Raw genomic sequence first — 26,578 nt, forward strand, 5'->3', positions numbered from 1 at the left:
TCCATTAGGCCACATTGCTTCTCATGCTGCTTCACTACTACTTTGACTCCTCACTGGGATCTTACTGGCAATGGAGAAAAGGGAGATGTAACAGGAGTTTCCGCAGTCAGCTGTTATCTTTCTTCTGGCGGATGATGATTTGAGTTGTATCACTGAAATTTGGGGATATTTTTCACAACGTTTTCTAGTGAGAAAAATATGTCGGCATGAAGTCACCAACTTGTTTTAGATTTCTGCTGGAACTCTGCACTGAGTGGCACCATTTCCTAAAAAGAATACAGATGATAGCTCTTTTTACTCCTCCTCCTCCTCCTCCTCCTCCTCCTCCTCCTCCTCCTTCTCCATATTATTATTACATTTGTAGAATGCTTATTCCATGCCAAACACTGTTCTAAGCATTGGAATAGATACAAGATTTTAAAAAAAATGTATTTGTTAAGCTCTTACTATGTGTCCAGCACTGTTCTAAGTGCTGGGGTAGAGGCAAGTTAATCAGGTTGGACACAGTCCCTGTCCCGGGTAGGGTTCACATTTTAAGTCAAAGGGAGGAGGATTAAATCCCCATTATACAGATGAAGGAACTGAGAAATAGAAAAGTGAAGTGACTTGCCCACGATCCTACAACAGACAAGTGGCAAAGTCAGGGTAAGAACTAAGGTCCTCTGACTCTTAAAGGTGAGGTAGCTGTGACTTGTTCCTCTGCAGAGAAACCATCCTCCTCTTCCACTTAGTCAAAACCTTTCTTTTTCTTTTTCATCTCAGTCGATAACCCCAGCCCGATGGCCGAGAATGGGACTGAAGGAACCGAATTTCTCCTAACGGGTTTCCCCGGGCGGCTGGAACTGCAGAGGGTCCTTTTCTGGGTATTCCTGGTATTTTACCTCCTCACCCTGGGGGGCAACCTGGGTATATTCGGGCTCATCCGGGTGGACACCCATCTCCAGACACCCATGTACTTCTTTCTCTGCCACCTCTCCATCCTCGACGCCTGCTACTCTTCGGTCATCGTCCCTCAGTTGCTGGTGGCCCTGAGTTCCGGCGGCGCGTCCGTCACATCTGGGCGATGTGCGGCCCAGTTCTTCCTCTTCACGCTGTTTGGCACCACCGAGTGCTTCCTCCTCGCGGTCATGGCCTATGACCGCTATGTGGCTGTATGCCACCCCCTCCTCTACGTTGCCATCATGACCCCCTGGGCCCGCTGGGGGCTGGTGTCTGGGGCTTATGCAGGGGGACAGCTCAGCAGCATGATCCGCACGGGCTGCACCTTCTCTCTCTCCTTCTGTAAGTCTCACCACGTGGACTTCTTCTTCTGTGACCTCCCGCCCTTGCTGAAGCTGTCGTGCAGCGACACCAAGGCCCAAGAGCTGGTCATCTACCTCGTAGCTTTCACTGTCATCACGACCACCATGACGGTGATCCTGGTCTCCTACCTATTCATCATCAAGGCCATCCTGTGCATCCGTTCGGCCGGCGGGAGGGCCAAGACATTCTCTACCTGTGGCTCTCACATGACTGCAGTGGCTCTGTTCTTTGGGACTCTCGCCTTCATGTACCTGAAAGGCAATATGGGCCAGGCCCTGGAGGTGGACAAGGTGGTATCTGTGTTCTACACCGTGGTCATCCCCATGCTTAACCCCATGATCTACAGTCTGAGGAACAAAGAGGTGAAGGAGGCCCTCAGGAAAATTCTCCACAGGACCAAGATCATGAAAGGCCATAAAAGGTCAACTCCTACTCTCTCCTAGACCCTCTCCAATCTGGCTTCCGTACCGCACACTTCACTGAAACTGCCCTCTCAAAGGTCACCAATGACCTCTTTCTTGCCAAATTCAATGGCTCCTACTCTATCCTGATCCTCCTCGACCTCTCAGCTCCCTTGGATGCTGTCGACCATCCCCTTCTCCTCAAAACGTTATCCAACCTAGCCTTCATGGACTCCATCCTCTCCTAGTTCTCCTCTTATCTCTCTGGCCGTACATGCTCAGTCTCCTTCGCGGGCTCCTCCTCCCCCTCCCATCCTCTTACTGTAGGGGTTCCTCAAGGGTCAGTTCTTGGTCCCCTTCTGTTCTCTATCTATAGTCACTCCCTTGGTGAACTCATTCGCCCCCACAGCTTAACTATCATGTCTACAATGTCTACACAGATGACACCCAAATCTATATCTCTTCCCCTGTTCTCCCTCCCTCCAGTCTCATATCTCCTCTTGCCTTCAGGAAATCTCCACCTGGATGTCTGTCCACTACCTAAAGCTCAACACGTCCAAGACTGAGCTCCTTATCTTCCCTCCCAAACCCTGTCCTCTCCCTGACTTTCCCATCAGTGTGGACGGCACTACCATCCTTCCCGTCCCACAGTCCCACTATCTTGGTGTTACCCTTGACTTGGCTCTCTCATTCACCCCACACATCCAATCCTTCACCAAAACCTGCCAGTCTCACCTTCACAACATTGCCAAGATCCACCCTTTCCACTCCATCCAAACCGCTACCTCGTTGGTTCAATCTCTCATCCTATCCCGACTGGACTACTACATCGGCCTCCTTTCTGATCTCCATCCTCTCCTCTCACACCGCTTCAGTCTATTCTTCACTCTGCTGCTCGGAATTTCTTTCTTCAGGAAGGCTTAGGGCATGTCACTCCCCTCCTCAAAAATCTCCAGTGGTTGCCTATCAACCTTTGCATGAGCAAAAACTCCTCACTCTTGGCTTCAAAGCTCTCTTTCCCCCTCCTACCTCACCTCCCATCTCTCCTTCTACAGCCCAGCCCACACACTCTGCTCCTCTGCCCTAACCTCCTCACTTGGCCTTGTTCTCGCCTGTCCCGCCGTCGATCCCTGGCCCACATCCTACCTCTGGCCGGGGATGCACTCCCTTCGCACATCAGCCAAACTAGCTCTCATCCTCTCTTCCAAGCCCTACTGAGAGCTCACCTCCTCCAGGAGGCCTTCCCAGTCTGAGCCCCTCCTTTACCTTTGCTCCTCCTCCCCTCCCCAAAGCCCCCACACCCTCCCTGTGCCCTTCCCCCTTCCCTCCCCACAACACTTGTGTATGTTTGTACATATTTATTACTCTGTTTACTTTATGAATGATGTGTATATAGCTACAGTTCTGTTTATCTGTTCTGATGGTTTTGACCCCTTTCTACTTGTTTTGTTTTGTTTTGTTGTCTGTCTCCCCTTTCTAGATTGTAAGCCCGTTGTTGGGTAGTGACTATATGTTGCCGATTTGTACTTTGCAAGCGCTTGGTACAGTGCCCTGCACACAGTAAGTGCTCAATAAATACAATTGAATGAATGAATTAATGAATGAATACAGGCCCAGCTTGTGACTCTTCTGAACCATCCAAAATCCACCCTACTATTTTTGCTCAAATGTCCCTTGTGCCAATGAAAAAGAGCAAGAAAAAGAGCAGACCCTATTCAGAAATGCACACTGATTGTCGGAGCTCCTCCAGGAGGTCAAATTTGAATCTGTGGGATACAGCAGTATGTCTTCTGGGATTTGATAACTTTTAGGTTGAAGCGAGGAAGAAGATAACAGACACAATCCCCGATCCTAGGAATAGAGAAGCAGCATCGCTTAGTGGATAGAGCATAGATGTGGGAGTCAGAAGCCCCTTAATCTAATCCCAGCTCCCCCACATCTGCTGTGTGACCTTGGGCAAGTCACTTAACTTCTCTGGGCCTCAATTACCACATCTGTAACATGGGGATTAAGCATGTGAGCCCCATGTGGGGCGGAGATTCTTTCCAACCTGATTGATTTGTATCTACCCCAGCTCTTCGGTGTGCTTAACAAGAACCATACTAATAATTATTATTATGATGATGGTATTGAGAGAGAGAATCTGAAACTCGACAGCACAGAAGACTCAGTGGGAGAACTAGAATCTCAGCCAGCTAATCACTTTGTTACTGCTCCCCAGTCCCTGGATCACAGAACAACTTTAGGGAGCCCAGAGATGAGATACAAATCACGATCAGTCAAGAAGCAGCTAGGCCTAGTGGATAGAGCCCGGGACTGGGAGTCAAACGAGCTGAGTTCTAATCCCGGCTCCTCCACGTGTCTGCTGTGTGATCTTGGGCAGGTCACTCAGCTTCTCTGTACCTCAGTGACCTCATCTTTATTAAAGGGATTATGACTGTGAGCCTCAAGTGGGACAGGGACTCTGTCCAATCTGATTAGTTTATATCTACCCCAGCACTTAATAGAGTGCCTGGCACATAGTAAGTGCTGAACAGATACCATAAAAAATGCTATTTATTGAGCGCTTGCTAGGTGCAAAGCACTGAACCAAGCACCTGGAATAGGGCATGCAACAGTTAGTACACATGTTCCCTGCCCACAGTGAGGTTACAGTCTAGAGGGATTGGTAATTATAATAACAAAAATTCTGGTATTTTTTAACGGTATGTGTAATCAAACACAAAACGATGTGAATTATTATGACGATTCACATAATAATGAGAAGCAGTGTGGCTTAGTGGAAAGAGCATGGGCTTGGGAGTCAGATTGGGTCAAATGTTCTAATTCCAGCTCTGCAACTCGTCAGCTGTGTGACTTTGGACAAGTCACTCAACTTCTCCGTGCCTCAGTTCCCTCATCTGTAAAATGGGGATTAAGACTGTGAGCCCCACATGGGACAGCCTGTTGACATTATATCTACCTCAGCGTTTAGAACAATGCATGACACATAGTAAGCGCTTAACAAATATTATTATTATTTTTATTATTATTAATAGTAGTAGTAAAGAGCCTGTCACATAGTAAGTGCTTAAGAAATACCATTAAAAATCACTTGTGCTTAGCACAGACCATTGCATTCAAATTCTTAGTAAATACTCACCACTAAGAATAATAGCAATAATGGTATTTGTTAAGCACTTACTTTGTGCCAGGCACTGTACTAAGCACTTGGATAGATACAGGCAAATCCAGTTGGACACAGTCCCGGTCCCATGTGGGGCTCGCAGTCTCAACCCCCATTTTACAGATGAGGTAACTGAGGCACAGAGAAGTGAAGGGACTTATCCAAGGCCACATAGCAGACAAGTGGTAGAGCTGGGATTAGAACCTATGACCTTCTGAGTCCCAGGCCCGGGCTCTATCCAATAGGCCACATTGTTTCCCATGCTGCTTCATTACTTCTTTGACTCCTGGTAGTAGGGATCTTACTGGCAATGGAGAGGAGTGAGATGTAACAGGCGTTTCCTCAGTCAGCTTTTATCTTTCTTCTGGCAGATGATGATTTTAGTTGTGTCACGGAAATTCTGGGATATTTTCACAATGTTTTCTAGTGAGAAAAATATGTTGGCATGAAGTCACCCAATTGTTTTAGAGTTCTGTTGGACCTCTGCGCTGAGTGGCACCATTTCCTAAAAAGAATATAGATGATAGTTCTTTTTTGATAACAATAATAATAATAATGATAATCACTTTTACTATTCTATTTGTAAAATGCTTATTTTATGCAAAGCACTGTTCTAAGCATTGGGGTAGACACAAGATTTTTAAAAATTGTATTTGTTAAACACTTACTGCATGTCCAACACTGTTTTAAGTGCTGGGGTATATACAAGTTAATCAGGTTGGACCCAATCTCTGAACCACATAGGGCTCACCTTTTTAGTCAAAGGGAGGAGGATTAAATTCCCATTATACAGGTGAGGGAACTGAGAAATAGAAAAGTGAAGTGACTTGCCCACAATCATACAACAGCCAAGCGGTGAAGTCAGGATGAGAACTCAGGTTGTCTGACCCTAAAAGGTCAGGTAGTGACATGTTCCACTGCAGAGAAAACATCTCCACATGCACTAGGTCAGCCCTCTTCTTTTTCTTTTTCATCTCAGTCGATTACCCCAGCTTGATGGTCAAGAACAGCAATGGAGGGACCGAGTTTCTCCTAACGGGTTTTCCCGGTCGGCTGGAACTGCAGAGTGTCCTCTTCTGGGTATTCCTGGTCTTTTACCTCCTCACCCTCTGGGGAAACCTGTGCATAGTCAGGCTCATCCAGGTGGACGCCCATCTCCAGACACCCATGTACTTCTTCCTCAGTCACCTATCCCTCCTGGACGCCTGCTACTCTTCGGTTATCATCCCTCAGATGCTGGTGTCTCTATGGTCCGGCGGTGTGTCCATCACATCCAGGCGATGTGTGGTCCAGTTCTTCCTCTTCACGCTGTGCTCCTGCATCGAGTGCTTCCTCCTCACGGTCATGACCTATGACTGCTACTTGGCTTTACGGCCCTCCTCTATGTCGCCATCGTGACCCTCCGGGCGCGCTGGGGGCTGGTGTCCTGGGTTTACGCGGGAGCACTTGTCCTCACTGTGATCTGCATGGGCTGCACCTTCTCTCTCTCCTTCTGTAAGTCTCACCGCTTGGACTTCTTCTTCTGTGACCTCCCGCCCTTACTGAAGCTGTCATGCACCGAGACCAAGGCCCGGGAGCTGGTCATCTACTTCATATCTCTCTCCATCATCATGACCAGCATAATGGTGATCCTGGTATCCTACCTGTACCTCATCAAGGCCATCCTGTGCATCTGTTCGGCCGGCGGGAGGGCCAAGACCTTCTCTACCTGTGGCTCTCACATGACCGCAGTGGCTCTGTTCTTTGGGACTCTCACCTTCGTGTACCTGAAAGGCAATATGGGCCAGGCCCTGGAGGTGGACAAGGTGGTATCTGTGTTCTACACTGTGGTCATCCCCATGCTCAACCCCATGATCTACAGTCTGAGGAACAAAGAGGTGAAGAAGGCCCTGAGGAAAATTCTCCACAGGAGCAAGTTCATGCAAGGGCCATAAAAGGTCAAGTCCATAGATTGAAAATGTTCTTCTGTCTCCGGCAGCAAATGTGTCCCATTAGTCACCTCCACTGGACTGACGGAAAGTCTTCCTCACATGGATCCCTGAGCCAAAGCATCCAGGTACCAAGTCCTGCTATCACAGCCCTCACACGTCACCTCTCTGGGGTTGGCTTGCCTGGACTCTAACGACCTGTATTCATCTTTCAAATGTATTTCATTTTTCTTCCCTGAATGATGATTACTAAAGAATCCAGGGCTCGGCCTGTGGCTGGAAGCAGGTCTAAATTGGCGGGGCTGGGTGGTATGAAGTGGCCTAGGAGGAGAGAGGGACTTTCTGCCAAACCCTACCAGGGTAGGAGGCACTACTGAGTAAGACTAGTTATGATCCTTGTTAAAGGCTTACTGTGTGCCACGCCCTGGACTAAGCACTGGGGTAGGTATCAGACAAGCAGATTGCACAGAGTCCCTGTCTCACACTGGGCTGCTGGTCTAAATAGTCGGGAATAGGATTGAATCCCCATTTTGCAGACGAGGTAACTGAGAAGGGAAGTGACTTGTCCAAGGTCACACAGTGTGCCATTGGAGGAGCCAGGATTAGAACCCAGGTTCTCTGCCTCCCAGGCCGCAGGCTCTTTCCACTGGGCCATCTTGCTTCTAAGCACTCACTAGGGCAAAGAACAGGAAAGAGTGAGCACCATGCGGCTCTTGGATCTGATTTGCAGAGCAATATTCCATGAACCAGATGTCAGTCCTTCTCCCAACCTGACTGTCCCATCAGTCAGTCACTCATATTTATTGAGTGCTAATTTGTGCACAACACTGTACTAAGTGCTTGGGTGAGTACAATAAAAATATAACAGACACATTCCCTGCCCACAGTGAGCTATCATTTTGGAGGTCAATCAATCAATCAATCGTATTTATTGAGCTTACTTTGTGCAGAGCACTGTACTAAGCACTTGGGAAGTACAAGTTGGCAGCATATAGGGACAGTCCCTACCCAACAGTGGGCTCACAGTCTAAAAGGGGGAGACAGAGAACAAAACCAAACATACTAACAAAATAAAATAAATAGAATAGATATGTACAAGTAAAATAAATAAATAAATAGAGTAATAAATATGTACAAACATATATTCATATATACAGGTGCTGTGGGGAAGGAAAGGAGGTAAGATGGGGGGGATGGAGAGGGGGACCTTTGGTCACCTTTGGGATCTAAAAAGGTGAGGGATAACTTCACAGATGAGACACTGTTGATCGTAATAATAATAATAATAATAATAATAATAATAATAATAGTAATAATGATTGTGGTGTTTGTGAAGTACTGACTATGTGCTAGGCACTGAACTAAGTGCTGAGATGACTACAAACAAATCAGGTTGGACACAGTCCCTGTCCCTCATGGGGCTCACGGTCTCAATCCTCATTTTACAAATGAGGGAACTGAGGCACAGAGAAGTGAAGTGACTTGTCCAGGGTCACACAGCAGACAAGTGGCAGAATCAGGATTACAACCCATGACTTTCCCGTCATAATAATAATAATAATGGTGACATTTCTTAAGTGCTTACTATGTGCAGAGCGCTGTTCTAAGTGCTGGGGAGGTTACAAGGTGATCAGGTTGCCCCACGGGGGGCTCACAGTCCCCATTTTGCAGATGAGTCATCCTGTGGGAGATCCTGCTTGGGGGCGATGGGGAACTGATGACTCCTGATTGATTCCACTCTTAGCCAGAGCTGAATGACCCTCTCCTAGAGGGCTGGGACACATTTTCTCACTGCTGCCATGATCCTTTGAGGGATCTGGCCTTGGGGCTTTGGGGAGCTGATGACTCCTGACTGATTCTGCTCCCAGCTCCCAGACAGAGCCAAACGAACCTCTCCTAGAGGGCTGGAATGTATTTCCTCAGTAAGGCTACAGTGAAGGACATTTGATGGTAAATTGTCCCATTTAATTGCTGTTTTGAAGGCTCATAAAATCGAGAAATAGAGCATGGTCACAGTGCTGGTGGTGGTGATGGGCTGCGGGGAGGACAGGACAGGGGACACTTGGAGGAAGTCGAATTGCCTGTTGTTTTTGAAGTCTTTCCCCTGCTTTCCCAGTTATTGCGGGAATGGGGATTTCTCTATTGACTAATAGCTACCCTTTCTTTCAGTTTAATCACCATGAGAGGTACCGACTGGCTTAGACTCCATTTTGTTTCTTAATATTTTAAATAGGTGGACCTGGGTTCCAATCCCAGCTCCGCCTCTTCCTGTGGTATGACTTTGGCAAGTCGTTTAATTGCTCTGTGCCTCAGTTTCCTCTTCAGCACAATGGGGATTAAATACCTGATCTTACTCCATCTTAGACTGTTAACAGTGCCTAGGACAGGGATTGTGTCCAGTCTATGTTATATCCACCCTGGTACTTAGTACAATACCTGACACATAGTAAACCCTTAAAATATTATAATTATTACTACTACTAGTAGTAAGAATAATTTTAAAAGTCCACTCAGAACTCTTCTAAGTAATGACATGAGGTCACTCTTCTACTAAGATACATTTTTTTCCTTAGGACATTATCAGATCAATTTAGAATCAAACAGCAACCATATAATGCTTCATCTTGTTGCTCTTTCTAACTTCAGGCATGTCCCAATTAGTCATGAAATGCCCGTCAGATGTTGGAGCAGTTTAGATTAGGTTCAGGTTAGGTTTTGATAAGGTTCCTCTAGACTGGAAATTCATTATGGACTGGGAACTTGTCTCCTACCTCTGTTTTATTGCACTTCTTGTGGACAAGGAACCCTAACCGTAACCAATACCATTTTTATTATTTTATTTACTCGATGTACAGTAAGCACTCAATAGATACCATGGATTGATCGATTAATCAAGTTGTTTTACCCCCAGTTAAGAAGTCTGGGGCCTTGTTAATTGGAAGCTCTGGGCCCGATTAAAGAACCCAAATCCGAACAATTACATTAACAGGAGATCCCTCTTCTCCCCGTGCTCTCTCTTGAAGTTTTCTAAGATTGGTTAGGAGTGTGGAATCTAGAGACTTATTAATTAGGTGTCCTGTGGGAGATCCCAAATTAGAATCACTCTTCCTGAGGATTATGAAATCAACATAAATGTGCTTTGCACGGTGACCCAATGAGCTTACGTGGAGATAAAGACTTGGTCCCAACCCAGGTAAATCTGTTCATTTGAAGGTTGGAGAGGGTATATACCCCAGAGGTTCGAACAGTGCTTGATGCGTTGTTAGTGCTTAACAAATCCTGTAAAAAAAGAAGCCAGTGATCAAAATAGGAAACATCCCCTAGTACCTTTTCCTCGTTGAGGACAGAGAACGTATCCGCTAACTTTGTGGTGGTGTACATAATAAACGCTCAATAAACACCATTGTTTGATTGACTGAATACAAGAGGTGGAAGAGACAGAGCCAAAAATTAGATAGACTATTCAAGAAAACTCAAGGTCCTAAATTTGATTTCATCCACACAGGTGAGTGGTATTTTTTATCATATTGTGCTCTGGGGCTCCTCTCCTATTTCCAGCATCAATCCTTGTCCTAGATGGCCCTGCCAGCTCCCCAGCTTCGAAGATTCCAGTCTCGGAACTCGGCCGCTCCGGGGAGTCCCGCAGTGACAGCTCCTCATTTGCACCTCTGGACTGTCCCTCACTTCCCCTGCCTTGCAATGTGGCTCACGCCTCTGCTTCGGCCGGCCAGCTGGGAGGGGCAGGTGTGAGTCGCTGTCCTTTAGGACGTTCTAGAAGAGGATGCCAGAGACCCCTGTATCCATGGAAGTGTGGGCTGATCAAGGAGTTTGATTTTGGGAGAAATCATGACTAGCCCCATCCTTTTATGTTCAGAAAAGATTAACAGCCCAATTTGGAGTGCCCATATTATCTCATCTTCTCCTCCTGGAGAGTCACGGTGAGACTAGTTCCTGTTCTTCTCTATTGCTGTGTCCAATCTTCTTGGTTCAGCAGGGGCAGGTGATTGATGGGACAGGGTCTCCCTTCTCTACTCTCTCATTTTTTACTCTTTGTGGTAAGCTTTTACTACGTGCCAGGCACTGTACTAAGTGCTGGAGTGGATACAAGCTAATCAGGTTGGACCCAGTCCCTGTCTCAAATGGGGCTCACAGTCTTAATCCACATTTTACAGAAGAGGAAACTGTAAGTGAAGTGACTTGACCACAGTCACTCAACAAAGTGGACAAGGAGGGATTAGAACCCAGGTCCTTCTGACTTCCAAGTCCGCATTCTATCCACTAGACTAACAGCTCGTGCTCTAAGGAAGCACCTTCCAATACTGAGATCAATCAATCGTATTTATTGAGCGCTTACTATGTGCAGAGCACTGTACTAAGCGCTTGGGAAGTACAAATTGGCATCACATAGAGACAGTCCCTACCCAACAGAGATAAAATCATTTGCAGAATTTCACCTGGTTCTCTTATATCTATCCAAAGGCTTAGTATCAGTGCGTGGTACAAGGTAAGCACTTGACACATTCCACAGTTATTATTATTTTCCACTTGGGTTTCAATGCTGGTCTGTTTTTAAAGTATATGGTTGCATCCCTGTGAACCTGTTGTTGGGGAGGGATTGTCTCTATTTGTTGCCTAATTGTACTTTCCATGACCTTGGTAAAGTGCTCTGCATACAGTAAGTGCTCAATAAATAGGATTGAATGAATGAATCACTGTAGCATCCAGATGCACTATTATTGATAATCTGTTTCCTTTTTCTTTTCCTGTCCCTTTTTACTTGTTGCTGTCTTATGCTGTCGAGTCGTGTCCGACCCATAGCGATGCCATGGACACATCTCTCCCAGACTGCCCCACTTCCATCTGCATTCATTCTGGCAGTGTATCCATAGAGTTTTCTTGGTAAAAAGATGAAAGAGGTTTACCATCACCTCCTTCTGTGCAGTAAACGAGTCTCTGCCCTCAACTCTCCCATCCTCCTGTCTCTCCCCACTTGAGTCTATACTTCACGCTGCTGCCCGGATTATCTTTGTGCAGAAACACTCTGGGCATGTTACTCCCTTCCCCAAAAATCTCCAGTGGCTACCAGTCAACCTACGCATCAAACAAAAACTCCTCACTCTTGGCTTCAACGTTCTCCATCACCTCGCCCCTTCCTACCTCACCTCCTTTCTCTCCTTCCCCAGCCCAGCCTACACCCTCCTCTCCTCTGCCACCGCTAACCTCCTCACTGTGCCTCTTTCTCACCTGTCCCGCTGTTGCCCCGGGGCCCACATCCTCCCCCTGGCCTGGAATGCCTCCCACATTTGCCAAGCTAGCTCTCTTCCTCCTTTCAAAGCCCTACTGAGAGCTTACCTCCTCCAGGAGATCTTCCCAGACTGAGCCCCCTTTTTCCTCTCCTCTTCCCCATCCCCCCCGCCCTACCTCCTTCCCCTCCCCACAACACCTGTATATATGTTTGTACAGATTTATTACTCTATTTATTGTACTTCTACATATTTACTATTCTATTAATTTTGTTAATGATGTGCATCTAGCTTTACTTCTATTTATTCTGATGACTTGACACCTGTCCACATGTTTTGTTTTGCTGTCTGTCTCCCGCTTCGAGACTGTAATCCCGTAGTTGGGTAGGGACCGTCTCCATATGTTGCCAACTTGTACTTCCCAAGCGCCTAGTACAGTGCTCTACACACAGTAAGCGCTCAATAAATATGATTGAATGAATGAACTCTCTCCCATGCCACTGCTATCTAGCACAGGTGAGTTTTGACTTGTAGCAGATTGCCTTCCACTCACTAGCCACTGCCCAAACTAGGAATTAAATGGGTATGGCTCTGCTTGACTCTCCCTCCCATAGTCGTGACTGGTAGAGTAGTGGAAACTCTCCGGGTGCAACCCTGAGAGGGGTTCCTTTCACTAGCTATGTCTTAATTCTTCTAGGTAAAATAGGAATCCAGAGGGGAATGTCCATATTATAAATGGGAACACTGAGGCTCGGGGGGATAAAGTTATCAGTCCATAGTCATAAATTGAGTCTCTAGGAAGGAGATATTAGGGTTTGATGGATCTTTTTTTAATGTAGTTCTTAACTTTACCTCTCTCCGTCATTCTGGGACTGGAGCAATGGGCTTTGCTGATGTCTGTCTTTCCCTCTAGAATTTAAACTTGTTGTGGGCATCCTTCATTCATCCATTCAATCGTATTTATTGGGTGCTTCCTGTGTGCAGAGCACTGTGCTAAGTGCTTGGGAAGTACAAGTTGACAGCATATAGAGACGGTCCCTACCCAACAACGGGCTCACAGTCTAGAAGGGGGTAGACATCGAATGTGTCTACCAAGTTTGTTATATTGTACTTGCCCAAGAGCTTAGTTCAGTGTCCTGCACACAGTCAGCACTCAGTAAATACTAATGATTGATTCCTTGAAGAAAGCCAAATTTAGAAGGAATCACGGTTCTATGGCGAGGATCTAGGTTGTAAATTTCTTGAGGCCAGGGACCGTGTCTTCTAACTCTTTTGTACTTGAGAAGCAGAGTGGATAGAGCACAGGCCTGGGAATCAGAAGGACCTGGGTCCTCCAATGGTCTGCTGCTGTGTGACCTTGGTCAAGTCACTTCACTTCTCTGGGTTTCAATTCCCTCATCTATAAAATACAGCTAAAGACTGTGAACCCCACCTGGGGCAAACTGATGACCTTGTATCTACCCCAGCGCTTGAGCACGGCAAATAGGAAGCACTTAACAAATACCATTATTATTATTAGTAGCAGTAGTAGTAGAGTGCCTGCCCCATAGTAAGTGCTTAACAAATACCATTAAAAATCACTGGTGCTTAGTACAGAGCACTGTATTCAGGTACTTAATAAATACGCACCACTAATAATAATAACAATAATGGTATTTGTTAAGCGCTTACTTTGTGCCAGGCACTGTACTAAGCACTTGGATGGATACAGACAAATCCAGTTAGACACAGTCGCGGTCCCATGTGGGGCTCACAGTCTCTATCCCCATTTTATAGATGAGGTAACTGAGGCACAGGGAAGTGAAGTGATTTACCCAAGGCCACACAGCAGGCAAGCGGAAGAACTGGGATTAGAGCCCATGACCTTCTGAGTCCCAGGCCTGGGCTCTATCCATTAGGCCACATTGCTTCCCATGCTGCTTCACTACTACTTTCACTCCTCACTGGGATCTTACTGACAATGGAGAGAAGGGAGATGTAACAGGAATTTCCGCAGTCAGCTCTTATCTTTCTTCTGGCGGATGATGATTTGAGTTGTATCACTGAAATTTGGGGATATTTTTCACAACGTTTTCTAGTGAGAAAAATATGTTGGCGTGAAGTCACCAACTTGTTTTAGATTTCTGCTGGAACTCTGCACTGAGTGGCACCATTTCCTAAAAAGAATATAGACGATAGCTCTTTTTAATACTACTACTACTACTCCATATTATTATTATTATATTTGTAAAATGCTTATTCTATGCCAAACACTGTTCTAAGCATTGGAATAGATACAAGATTTTAAAAAAATTGTATTTGTTAAACTCTTACTATGTGTCCAGCACTGTTCTAAGTGCTGGGGTAGAAGCAAGTTAATCAGGTTGGACACAGTCCCTGTCCCGGGTAGGGTTCACACTTTTAAGTCAAAGGGAGGAGGATTAAATCCCCATTATACAGATGAGGGAAGTGAGAAATAGTAAAGTGAAGTGACTTGCCCACGATCCTACAACAGACAAGTGGCGAAGTCAGGATGAGAACTAAGGTCCTCTGACTCTCAAAGGTGAGGTAGCTGTGACTTGTTCCTCTGCAGAGAAACCATTCTCCTCTTCCACTTGGTCAAAACTTTTCTTTTTCTTTTTCATCTCAGTCGATAACCCCAGCCCGATGGCTGAGAACAGGACTGAAGGGACCGAATTTCTCCTAACGGGTTTCCCCAGGCGGCTGGAACTGCAGAGGGTCCTTTTCTGGGTATTCCTGGTATTTTACCTCCTCACCCTGGGGGGCAACCTGGGTATATTCGGGCTCATCCGGGTGGACACCCATCTCCAGACACCCATGTACTTCTTTCTCTGCCACCTCTCCCTCCTCGATGCCTGCTACTCTTCGGTCACCGTCCCTCAGATGCTGGTGGCCCTGAGTTCCGGCAGCGCGTCTGTCACATCTGGGCGATGTGCGGCCCAGTTCTTCCTCTTCACGCTGTTTGGCACCACCGAGTGCTTCCTCCTCGCGGTCATGGCCTATGACCGCTATGTGGCCGTGTGCCACCCCCTCCTCTACGTTGCCATCATGACCCCCCGGGCCTGCTGGGGGCTGGTGTCTGGGGCTTATGCAGGGGGACAGCTCACCAGCATGATCCGCACGGGCTGCACCTTCTCTCTCTCCTTCTGTAAGTCTCGCCACGTGGACTTCTTCTTCTGTGACCTCCCGCCCTTGCTGAAGCTGTCGTGCACTGACACCAAGGCCCAAGAGCTGGCCATCTACCTTGTAGCTTTCTTCGTCATCATAACCACCATGGTGGTGATCCTGGTCTCCTATCTGTTCATCATCAAGGCCATCCTGTGCATCCGTTCGGCCGGCGGGAGGGCCAAGACCTTCTCTACCTGTGGCTCTCACATGACTGCAGTGGCTCTGTTCTTTGGGACTGTCATCTTCATGTACCTGAAAGGCAGTATGGGTCAGGCCCTGGAGGTGGACAAGGTGGTATCTGTGTTCTACACCGTGGTCATCCCCATGCTTAACCCCATGATCTACAGTTTGAGGAACAAAGAGGTGAAGGAGGCCCTGAGGAAAATTCTCCACAGGACCAAGTTCATGAAAGGCCATAAAAGGTCAACTCCTACTCTCTCCTAGACCCTCTCCAATCTGGCTTCCATACCGCACACTTCACCCGAAACTGCCCTCTCAAAGGTCACCAATGACCTCTTTCTTGCCAAATCCAATGGCTCCTACTCTATCCTGATCCTCCTCGACCTCTCAGCTCCCTTGGATGCTGTCTACCATCCCCTTCTCCTCAAAACGTTATCCAACCTTGCCTTCATGGACTCTGTCCTCTCCTAGTTCTCCTCTTATCTCTCTGGCCATACATTCTCAGTCTCCTTCGTGGGCTCCTCCTCCCCCTCCCATCCCCTTACTTTTGGGGTTCCTCAAGGGTCAGTTCTTGGTCCCCTTCTGTTCTATATCTATACTCACTCCCTTGGTGAACTCATTCGCCCCCACGGTTTAACTATCATGTCTACACAGATGACACCCAAATCTACATCTCCTCCCCTGTTCTCCCTCCCTCCAGTCTCATATCAATCAATCAATCAATCAATCGTATTTATTGAGTGCTTACTGGGTGCAGAGCACTGTACTAAGCGCTTGGGAAGTACAAGTTGGCAACATATAGAGACAGTCCCTACCCAACAGTGGGCTCACAGTCTAAAAGGGGGAGACAGAGAACAAAACCAAACATACTAACAAAATAAAATAAATAGAATAGTTATGTACAAGTAAAATAAATAAATAAATAGAGTAATAAATATGTACAAACATATATATATATATATATATACAGGTGCTGTGGGGAAGGGAAGGAGGTAAGATGGGAGGATGGAGAGGGGGACAAAGGGGAGAGGAAGGAAGGGGCTCAGTCTGGGAAGGCCTCCTGGAGGAGGTGAGCTCTCAGTAGGGCCTTGAAGGGCGGAAGAGAGCTAGCTTGGCGAATGGGCAGAGGGAGGGCATTCCAGGCCCGGGGGATGACGTGGGCCGGGGGTCGATGGCGGGACAGGCGAGAACGAGGTACAGTGAGGAGATTAATGGCAGAGGAGCGGAGGGTGTGGGGTGGGCTGTAGAAGCAGAGAAGGGAGGTGAGGTAGGAGGTGGTGAGGCGATGGACAGCCTGGAAGCCCAGGGTGAGGAGTTTCTGCCTGATACACAGATTGATTGGTAGCCACTGGAGATTTTTGATTCATATCTCCTCTTGCCTTCAGGAAATCTCCACCTGGATGTCTGTCCACTACCTAAAGCTCAGCATGTCCAAGACTGAGCTCCTTATCTTCCCTCCCAAACCCTGTCCTCTCCCTGACTTTCCCATCAGTGTGGACGGCACTACCATCCTTCCCGTCCCACAGTCCCACAATCTTGGTGTTATCCTTGTCTCTGCTCTCTCATTCACCCCACACATCCAATCCCTCACCAAAACCTGCCAGTCTCACCTTCACAACATTGCCAAGATCCACCCTTTCCACTCCATCCAAACCGCTACCTCGTTGGTTCAATCTCTCATCCTATCCCGACTGGATTACTACATCGGCCTCCTTTCTGATCTCCCATCCTCTTCTCTCACACCGCTTCAGTCTCTTCTTCACTCTGCTGCTCGGATTTTCTTTCTTCAGAAAGGGTTAGGGCATGTCACTCCCCCCCTCAAAAATCTCCAGTGGTTGCCTATCAACCTTTGCATGAAGCAAAAACTCCCCACTATCGGCTTCAAAGCTCTCTTTCCCCCTCCTACCTCACCTCCCATCTCCCCTTCTACAGCCCATCCCACACACTCTGCTCCTCTGCCCTAACCTCCTCACTTGGCCTTGTTCTCGCCTGTCCCGCCGTCGATCCCTGGCCCACATCCTACCTCTGGCCGGGGATGCCCTCCCTCCGCACATCTGCCAAACTAGCTCTCATCCTCTCTTCCAAGCCCTACTGAGAGCTCACCTCCTTCAGGAGGCCTTCCCAGTCTGAACCCCTCCTTTTCCTTTGCTCCTCCTCCCCTCCCCAAAGCCCCCACACCCTCCCTGTGCCCTTCCCCCTTCCCCTCCCCACAACACTTGTGTATGTTTGTACATATTTATTACTCTGTTTACTTTATGAATGATGTGTATATAGCTAAAATTCTGTTTATCTGTTCTGATGGTTTTGACCCCTTTCTACTTGTTTTGTTTTGTTTTGTTGTCTGTCTCCCCCTTCTAGATTGTAAGCCCGTTGTTGGGTGGTGACTATACGTTGCCGATTTGTACTTTGCAAGCGCTTGGTACAGTGCTCTGCACACAGTAAGTGCTCAATAAATACAATTGAATGAATGAATTAATGAATGAATACAGACCCAGCTTGTGACTCTTCTGAACCATCCAAAATCCACCCTACCATTTTTGCTCAAATGTCCCTTGTGCCAATGAAAAAGAGCTAGAAAAAGAGCAGACCCTATTTAGAATTGCACACTGATTGTCGGAGCTCCTCCAGGAGGTCAAATTTGAATCTTGGGATACAGCTGTATGTCTTCTGGGATTTGATAAGTTTTAGGTTGAAGCGAGGAAGAAGATAACAGACACAATCCCCGATCCTAGGAATAGAGAAGCAGCGTCACTTAGTGGATAGAGCATAGACGTGGGAGTCAGAAGCCCCTTAATCTAATCCCAGCTCCCCTACGTCTGCTGTGTGACCTTGGGCCAGTCACTTAACTTCTCTGGGCCTCAATTACCACATCTGTAACATGGGGATTAAGCAAGTGAGCCCCATGTGAGGCAGGGATTCTTTCCAACCTGATTGATTTGTATCTACCCCAGCTCATCGGTGTGCTTAACAAGAACCATAATAATAATAATTATTATGATGATGGTATTGAGAGAGAGAATCTGCAACTCGACAGCACAGAAGTCTCAGTGGGAGAACTAGAATCTCAGCCAGCTAATCACTTTGTTACTGCTCCCCAGTCCCTTGAACACAGAACAACTTTAGGGAGCCCAGAGATGAGGTACAAATCACGATCAGTCAAGAAGCAGCGAGGCCTAGTGGAAAGAGCCCGGGACTGGGAGTCAAATGAGCTGAGTTCTAATCCTGCCTCCTCCTTGTGTCTGCTGTGTGATCTCGGGCAGGTCACTCAGCTTCTCTGTGCCTCAGTGACCTCATCTTTATTAAAGGGATTATGACTGTGAGCCTCAAGTGGGACAGGGACTCTGTCTCAATCCCCATCTCAATCTCAAAATGGGTCTCAATCCCCATTTTACAAATGAGGGAACAGAGGCACAGAGAAGTGAAGTGACTTGCCCAGGGTCACACAGAAGACAAGTGGCAGAGTCGGGATTACAACCCATGACCTTCGTACTCCCAGGCCCGTGATCTGCCCACTAGGCCATACTGCTTCTCTGATGACTCCACCATCCTCCCTGTCTCACAGCCTTGACTCAGCTCACTCCTTCAATCCTCATATTCAGTCCTCAACTCCTGTCAGTTCTACCTCAGTAATAATAACAATAATAATAATAATAATGATGGTATTTGTTAACCACCTGTGTGAAGCATTGTTCTAAGTGCTGGAGTAGATATAAGATAATCAAGTTGGACAGACCCTATCTCACCTGGGACTCATAGTCTAAGTAGGAGAGAAAACAGGTAATGAATCCCTTTTTAAAGATGAGGACTGGGAGGCATCAAGAAGTGTAGTGACTTGCCCAGGGTTACCCAGCAGGCAAGTGTCAGGGCAGAATTAGAACTCAGGTCCTCTGATGTCCAAGCCTGCTTTCTTTTCACTCATGCAGGCTGCTCCTGGTTGCTTCACAACATCTCCAGAATCTGCCCCTTCCTCTCCATTCAAACTGCTGCCATGCTGGCCCGAACATTTATCATATCCCATCTTAGCTACTGCATCAGCCTCCTTGCCGACCTTGCTGACCTCCCTGCCTCCTGTCTCTCCCTTCTCCATTCACTCTGCTGTTGGGATCATGTTTCTGAAACACTGTTGAGTCCACAGTTTCCCGCTCTTCAAAAACTTCCCTTGGTTGCTAATCCCTCTCCACAGAAAATAGAAACTCCTGATCATTGGCTTTAATGCCCTCAATCAGCTCTCTCCACGCTACTCAACATTGTTACTTTTGCACTAAAACCCAGTCTCCATATTTTACTCCTCTAACTCCAACTTACTCACTATTCCTCGATCTCACCCCACTCACCACCATCATCATCATCATTAAAGGTATTTACTGAGCACCTACTGTGTGCAGCTCAGTGTTCTAAGTTCTTGGGAGAGTTCAGTTCAACAGACTTCACAAACACATCCCCTGCCCAAAGTGAGCTTGAAGTCTAGAGAGGGAGACAGACATTAATATGAATAAGTAATTCAGAACATATAATTAATAGATCTCAACCTCTTTCTCCTGCCTTCCCTCTTGACTGGAACTTCTTCCTCCTTCACATCTGGAATACCATCCCTCTCCCCATTTTCCAAGCTCAACTAGAATTACATCTCTTCCAGGAAGCCTTCCCTGACTAATCCGCATCTCATCCAGGAAGCTTTCCCTGACAAATCCCTCACCTCCTTACTCTTTTTCCCACCCTACTGTACCACCTAGGCACTTGGGTCCTCATTCTCTAAGCACTTAGGTACTCCTCCCACTCTCTCCTTCCCATCCCTCATATCTTTAAACTCAGTTTCTTACCTTTCCTTGAAATTGATTTTAGCATCTGTCTCCCTGGCTAGACTGTAAAGTCGCTGATGGCAAGGATCGAGTTTGCTAACTCTATTGTACTCTCCCAAGTGCTCAGCACAATGTTCATTCAGTCATTCAATTGTATTTATTGAGAGCTTACTGTATGCAGAAAACTGTACTATGCTCTTGGAAAGTACAGTTTGGCAGCAGATAGAGACAATTCCTACCCAACAACGGGCTCACAGTCTCCGCACATAGTCAGTGCTCATTAAATCCCTTTGGTTGATTGGTTGATTGACCAAGACAATGATTCAGGCCCTGCCTGTAACTCTTCTGAACCATCCAAAATCCACCCTGCTATTTGTTTCTCAAGTGTCCCTTGGGCCAAGGAAAAAGAGCAAGAAAAAGAGCAGGCCCCATTCAAAAATGCACACTGATTGTCAGGGCTCCTCCAGCAGGTCCAATTTGAATCTCTGGAATACAGCAGTCTTTCTTCTGGGATTTGATAACTTTTGGGTTGGAGCAAGGAAGAAGACAACAGACACAATCTCTGATCCTAGGAATAGAGAAGTAGCGTGGCTTAGTGGATAGAGCATGGGCGTGGGAGTCAGAAGCCCCTGATTCTAATTCCAGCTCCACCACATGTCTGCTGTATGACCTTGGGAAAGTCACTTAACTTCTCTGGGCCTCAATTACCTCATGTGTAAAATGGGGATTAAGCATGTGAAGCCCATGTGGGACAGGGACTGTGTCCAATCTGATTGATTTATATCTACCCCAGTGCTTAGAACAGTGAACTTAATAAGTACCATATTAATAATAATTATTATTATGATGTTATTGAGCGAGAAAATCTGGAACTCCACAGCATAGATGATTCGGTGGGAGAACTAGAATCTCAGCCAGCTAATCACTTGGTTATTGCTCCCTAGTCCCTGGATCACAGAACATCTTTAGGGAGCCCAGAGATGAGATACAAATCACGATCAGTCAAGAAGCAGCACGTCCTAGTGGATAGATTCTGGGCCTGGGTGTCAGAGGAGCTGGATTCTGATCCCGGCTTCTCCACGTGTCTGCTGTGGGATCTTGGGCAGGTCACTCAGCTTTTCTGTACCTCAGTCATCTCATCTGTGTTATGAGGATTAAGACTGTGAACCTCCAAGGGACAGGGACTCTGTCCAATCTGATTAGCTTGTATTTACCCCAGCCCTTAATAGAGTGCCTGCCACAAAGTAAGTGTTTAACAAATACCATAAAAAATGCTATTTATTAGGTGCTTGCTAGGTGCAAAACACTGTACTAAGCACCTGGGAGAGGACAATGCAACAGAGTTAGTAGACACATTCCCTGCCCATAATGAGGTTACAGTCTAGAGGGATGGGTAATTATAGTAATAAAATATCTTGTATTTGTTAATGGTATGTGTAATAAAACACATAACGATGTGAACTATTGTGATGATACACATAATAATGAGAGGCAGCGTAGCTTAGTGGAAAGAGCATGTGTTTGGTAGTCGAAGGACATGGGTTCTAATCCCAGCTCTACCACTGGTCTGCTGTGTGACCTTGGGAGAGTCACTTAAGTTCTCTGTGCCTCAGTGACCTCATCTGAAAAATGAGGATTATGACTGTGAGCCCCATATGGGACAACCTGATTACCTTGTATCTACCCCAGTGCTTGGAACAGTGCTTGGCACATAGTAAGCACTTAACAAATACCATTTTTATTATTGTATTTACTCGGTGTACAGTAAGCACTCAGTAGATACCATTGATTGATCAATAATAATAATAATATTGGCATTTATTAAGCACTTATTATGTGCAAAGCACTGTTCTAAGCGCTGGGGAGGTTACAAGGTGATCAGGTTGTCCCACGGCGGAGTTCACAGTCTTAATCCCCATTTGACAGATGAGGTAACTGAGGCCCAGAGAAGTGAAGTGACTTGCCCAAAGTCACCCAGCTGACAAGTGGTGGAGCCGGTATTTGAACTCCTGACCTCTGACTCCAAAGCCCGGGCTCTCTCCACTAAGCCACGCTGCTTAATCAAGTTGTTTTACCCCCAGTTAGGAAGTCTGAGAGCTTGTAAATCGACTGCTTTAGGCCCGATTAGAGAACCTAAGTCCGAACAGTTACGTTAACTGGAGATCCCTTTTCTCCCAGTGCTCTGTCTTGAAGTTTTCTCAGATCTGGTTAGGAGTGTGGAATCTAGAGACCTATTAATTAGGTGTCCTGTGGGATATCCCAAATTAGAACCGCCCTTCCTGAGGATTATGAAGTGTGCTTTCCACAGTGACCCAATCAACCTACGTGGAAATAAAAGACTCTGTCCCAACCCAGGTAAGTCTGTTCATTTGAAGGTTGGAGAGGGTATATACCCCAGCACTTAGAAAAGTGCTTGATGCATTGTAAGTGTTTAACAAATACCATAAAAAAAAGGCAGTGATCAAAAATGGGAAACATCCCAAGTGCCTTTTCCTCATTGTGGACAGAACCTTATCCACTAACTCTGTGGTGTTATACATAGTAAGTGCTCAATAAATACTATTGTTTGCTTGATTGAATACGAGAGGAGGAAGATACAGAGCCAAACTAATGTCTAATGACAGAGCATTCAAGAAAACTCAAGATCCTAAATTTGATTTCATTCACACAGGTGAGTGGTATTTTGTAACATACTGTGCTCTCCCAAGTGCTTAGAAGAGTGCTCTGCTCACAGTAAGCACTCAATATGTATCATTGATGGATTGATTTTTTTCTTTGCAACCCTGCTGGTGGGGTCTGGAGTACAGTGCTTTGCACATAGTAAGCGCTTAACAAATACCATTATTATTATTGTTATTATTATTATAATTATAATTTTTCTCCATTTACTTGCTGCCCTTCATGCTCTTCCCCTTTTTCTATCACCCCTTGTCCTAGATGGCCCTGCTAGCTCCTCATCTTTGAAGATTTCAGTCTTGGAACTCAGCCGCTCCGGGGAATTCTGCATAATCAGCTCCTGATTTGCACCTCTGGACTGTCCTTCAGTTCCCCCACCCTGCAAGGCGGCTCAGGCCTCTGCTTCAGCCGGCCAGCTGGGAGGGGCAGATGTGAGTTGCTGCCCTGTAGAACTTTCTAGAAAAAGGATGCCAGAGGCCCCTGTATCCGTGGAGGTGTGTGCTGATCAAGGAGGTTTGATTTTGGGGGAAATCAGGACTAGCCCCATCCTCTTAGGTTCAGAGAAGATAATCGGCCAAATTTGGAGTGCCCAAATGATCTCATCTTCTCCTCCTGGAAAGTCGTGGTGAGATTAGTTCCTGTTTTTCTCTATTGCTGTGTCCAATCTTCCTGGTTCAGTAGGGGCAGGTGATTGATGGAACGCGGTCTCCCTTCTCTACTCTCTCTCTTATTTTTATACTTTGTGTTAAGTTTTTACTACATGTCAGTCACTGTACTAAATGCTGGAGTGGTTACAAGCTAATCAGGTTGGACACAGTCCCTGTCCCACATGGGACTCACAGTGTTGATCCCCATTTTACAGAAGACGTAACTAAGTGAACTGACTTGACCACAGTCACTCAGCAGAAAAGTGGGCAAGGAGGGATTAGAACCCAGGTCCTTCTGACTTCCAGGTCCCCATTCTATCCACTAGACTAACAGCTCGTGCGCTGAGGAAGCATCTTCCAATATGGAGAAAAAATCATTTGCAGAATTTCACCTGGTTCTCTTATATCTATCCTAGGGCTTAGTAACAGTGCATGGTACAAGGTAAGCACTTGACAAATTCCGCAGTTATTATTATTTTTCACCTGGGTTTCAATGCTGGTCTGTTTCTAAAGTATAGGATTGCATCCCTGTGAGCCCATTGTTGGGTAGGGATTGTTTCTATTTGTTGCCTAATTGTACTTTTCAAATGCGTAATACAGTGCTCTGAACACAGTAAATGCTCAATAAATACAATTAATAATAACAATAATGATGGCATTTGTTAAGCACCTACTATGTGCCAAGCACTGTTCTAAGCACTGGGAGGACACAAGGTAGTCAGGTTGTTCCACATGGGGCCCACGGTCTTAATCCCAGTTTTACAGATGAGGTAACTGAGGCACAGAGAAGTTAAGTGATTGCCCCAAATCACACAGCTGACAAGTGGTGGAGTCAGGATTAGAGACCATGACCTCTGACTCCCAAGCCTGCAGTCTTTCCACTGAGCCACGCTGCGACTGAATGAATGAATCACTGTAGCATCCAGATGAACTACTGTTGATAATCTGTTTGTTTCCTTTTACTTGTTGTTGTCTTTTGCTATTGAGTCGTGTCCGACCCATAGTAAGGCCATGGACACATCTCTCCTAGCACGTCCCACTTCCAACTGCAATTGTTCTGGTAGTGGATCCATAGGGTTTTCTTGGTCAAAATATGAAAGAGGTTTACCATTGCCACCATCTGTGCAGTAAATGAGTCTCTGCCCTCGACTCTCTCCCATGTCACTGCTCCCCAGCACAGGTGAGTTTTGACTTGTAGCAGATTGCCTTCCTCTTGCTAGCTACTGGTCAAGCTAGGAATGGAATGGGCATGGCTCTGTTTGACTCTCCCTCCCATAGTCATGATGGATAGAGTACTTGAAAGTCTCCGGGTGCGACCCTGAAAGGGGTTCCTTTTACTAACCATGTCTTAAATTTTCTAGGTAAAATAAGAATCCAGAGGGGAATGCCCATTTTATAAACGGGTACACTGAGGCATGGAGAGATAAAGTTGTTAGTCCATGGTCAGATATTGAATCAACAGGAAAGAGAAACTAGGGTTTGCTGGATCTTTTTTTTTAATATAGTTCTTAACTTTACCTCTGTTTGCCCCCTGGGACTGGAGCGATGGGCTTTGCTGATGTCCGCTTTCCCCTCTAGAACTTAAGCTTGTTGTGGGCAGGGAGCATGTCTACCAAGTCTGTTATATTGTACATGCCCAAGAGCTTAGTTCAGTGCTCTGCATGCAGTCAGCACTCAGTAAATACAAATGATTGATTTCTTGAAGCAGACCAAGTTTAGAAGGGATCACGGTTCCATGGGGAGGATCTCCATTGTAAATTTCTTGAGACCGGGGACCGTGTCTTCCAACTCTATTGTACTTGAGAAACAGAGTGGATAGAGCACAGGCCTGGGAATCAGAAGGACCTGGATTCTAATAGTAGCTCCTCCAATCGTCTGCTGCTGTGTGACCTTGGGTAAGTCACTTCACTTCTCTGGGTTTCAGTTCTCTCATGTATAAAATGGGGCTTAAGACTTTGAGCCCCACGTGGGACAAGGTCTGGAATCTACCCCAGTGCTTAGTGGAGTGCCTGGCACATGGCAGATGCTTAACAAATGTCATTGTAATTATTGTTATTGCTCTCTCACGCACTCAATGCATTGCTCTGCACACAGCAGGTGCTCGATAAATGCTATTGATGATGAAGCATTTGAAAGAGAAGGATAGAACTGTGGGAGGAGGTGAAACTGGCTCAGAGAAACACACTTGCTTTGCCAAATAATGTCGACTACCTAGTACTGAGCACAGTGCAAACACATAATGAAATCAGCTTATCAGTTGCAACTTCCACTGCCCCAGTTCTGTCTGTTGGAATTTAGTAATGTTCTGAATCAGCCCAAATCAGAATAATGACTGTGGAATTTGTTAAGCTCTTACTATTTTCCAAGCACTGCACTAAGCGCTGCGGTGGAAACAAACAAATCAGGTTGGACCCAGTCACTGTCACACATGGGGCTCACAGTCTTAATGCTGTGAATTTCCATTTTCTTCTCTTTCCAATTGACTGATGGCAGAAATATGGCACTGACTTCTTCATGGCGGGAATTCTGCCAGTGTAAAAGCCCCTCTGCATTTGGACTGAATAGGTTCAGAAGGCTTGCCTCCCCCTGTATGCTCCAACTCCCCCTGGCAAAGTTCAACTCCGTCACTTCCAACAATGTGTGTGTCTTTCGTGTTATGGACAGGGTTTCACAGGCACAGACTGATGCACGATTTAGATTCTAGGGAATATTCTTAGTCCATAATGTCATGCCGACTCTTGGAAGTGGTCTTGTGTGTGTGCCTCCACAGGGCACAGTAAAAAATCTGATCTAAGCCACGCTTTCCTCTTCTCCTTTCTGCATCACCCTGACTTTCTCCTTTTGTTCATCCCCCCTCCCAGCCTCACAGCATTTATTGTACCCATCTGTCATTTCTTTATTTCTATTAATGTCTGCCTCCCCTCCTCTAGACTGCAAGTTCGTTGTGGGCAGGGAATGTGTCTGTTTCTTGTTGTAATGTACTCTCCCAAGTTTCTAGTACTTTGATCTGCACAGAGTAAGCACTCAATAAATATGAATGATTGATTAATATTCCTTTACAAACTTCC

General features: G+C 46.3%; 2 protein-coding genes, 1 non-coding gene and 1 pseudogene across 3 annotated transcripts; 3 read left to right on the plus strand and 1 right to left on the minus strand.

The window, feature by feature from the left end:
• The first annotated feature begins 779 nt into the window (after positions 1–779).
• On the plus strand, positions 780–1,745 carry LOC119944081 (olfactory receptor 9I1-like). Its single transcript, XM_038765303.1, has one exon. The coding sequence runs from the start codon at positions 780–782 to the stop codon at positions 1,743–1,745; it is 966 nt and encodes a 321-aa protein (XP_038621231.1).
• A 2,665-nt stretch (positions 1,746–4,410) lies between these two features.
• Positions 4,411–6,803, plus strand: LOC119944082 (annotated as a pseudogene).
• A 5,763-nt stretch (positions 6,804–12,566) lies between these two features.
• LOC119944389 lies at positions 12,567–12,704 on the minus strand. Its single transcript, XR_005455873.1, has one exon. It is a non-coding gene; the product is annotated as a small nucleolar RNA SNORA7 (small nucleolar RNA).
• A 1,982-nt stretch (positions 12,705–14,686) lies between these two features.
• LOC119944083 (olfactory receptor 9I1-like) lies at positions 14,687–15,652 on the plus strand. Its single transcript, XM_038765304.1, has one exon. It carries the CDS (start codon positions 14,687–14,689, stop codon positions 15,650–15,652), a length of 966 nt encoding a protein of 321 aa, XP_038621232.1.
• Positions 15,653–26,578: the final 10,926 nt, after the last annotated feature.

The sequence above is a fragment of the Tachyglossus aculeatus genome, chromosome 22, assembly GCF_015852505.1.
Source record: "Tachyglossus aculeatus isolate mTacAcu1 chromosome 22, mTacAcu1.pri, whole genome shotgun sequence".
In the NCBI taxonomy this organism is placed as follows: Eukaryota; Metazoa; Chordata; class Mammalia; order Monotremata; family Tachyglossidae; genus Tachyglossus; species Tachyglossus aculeatus.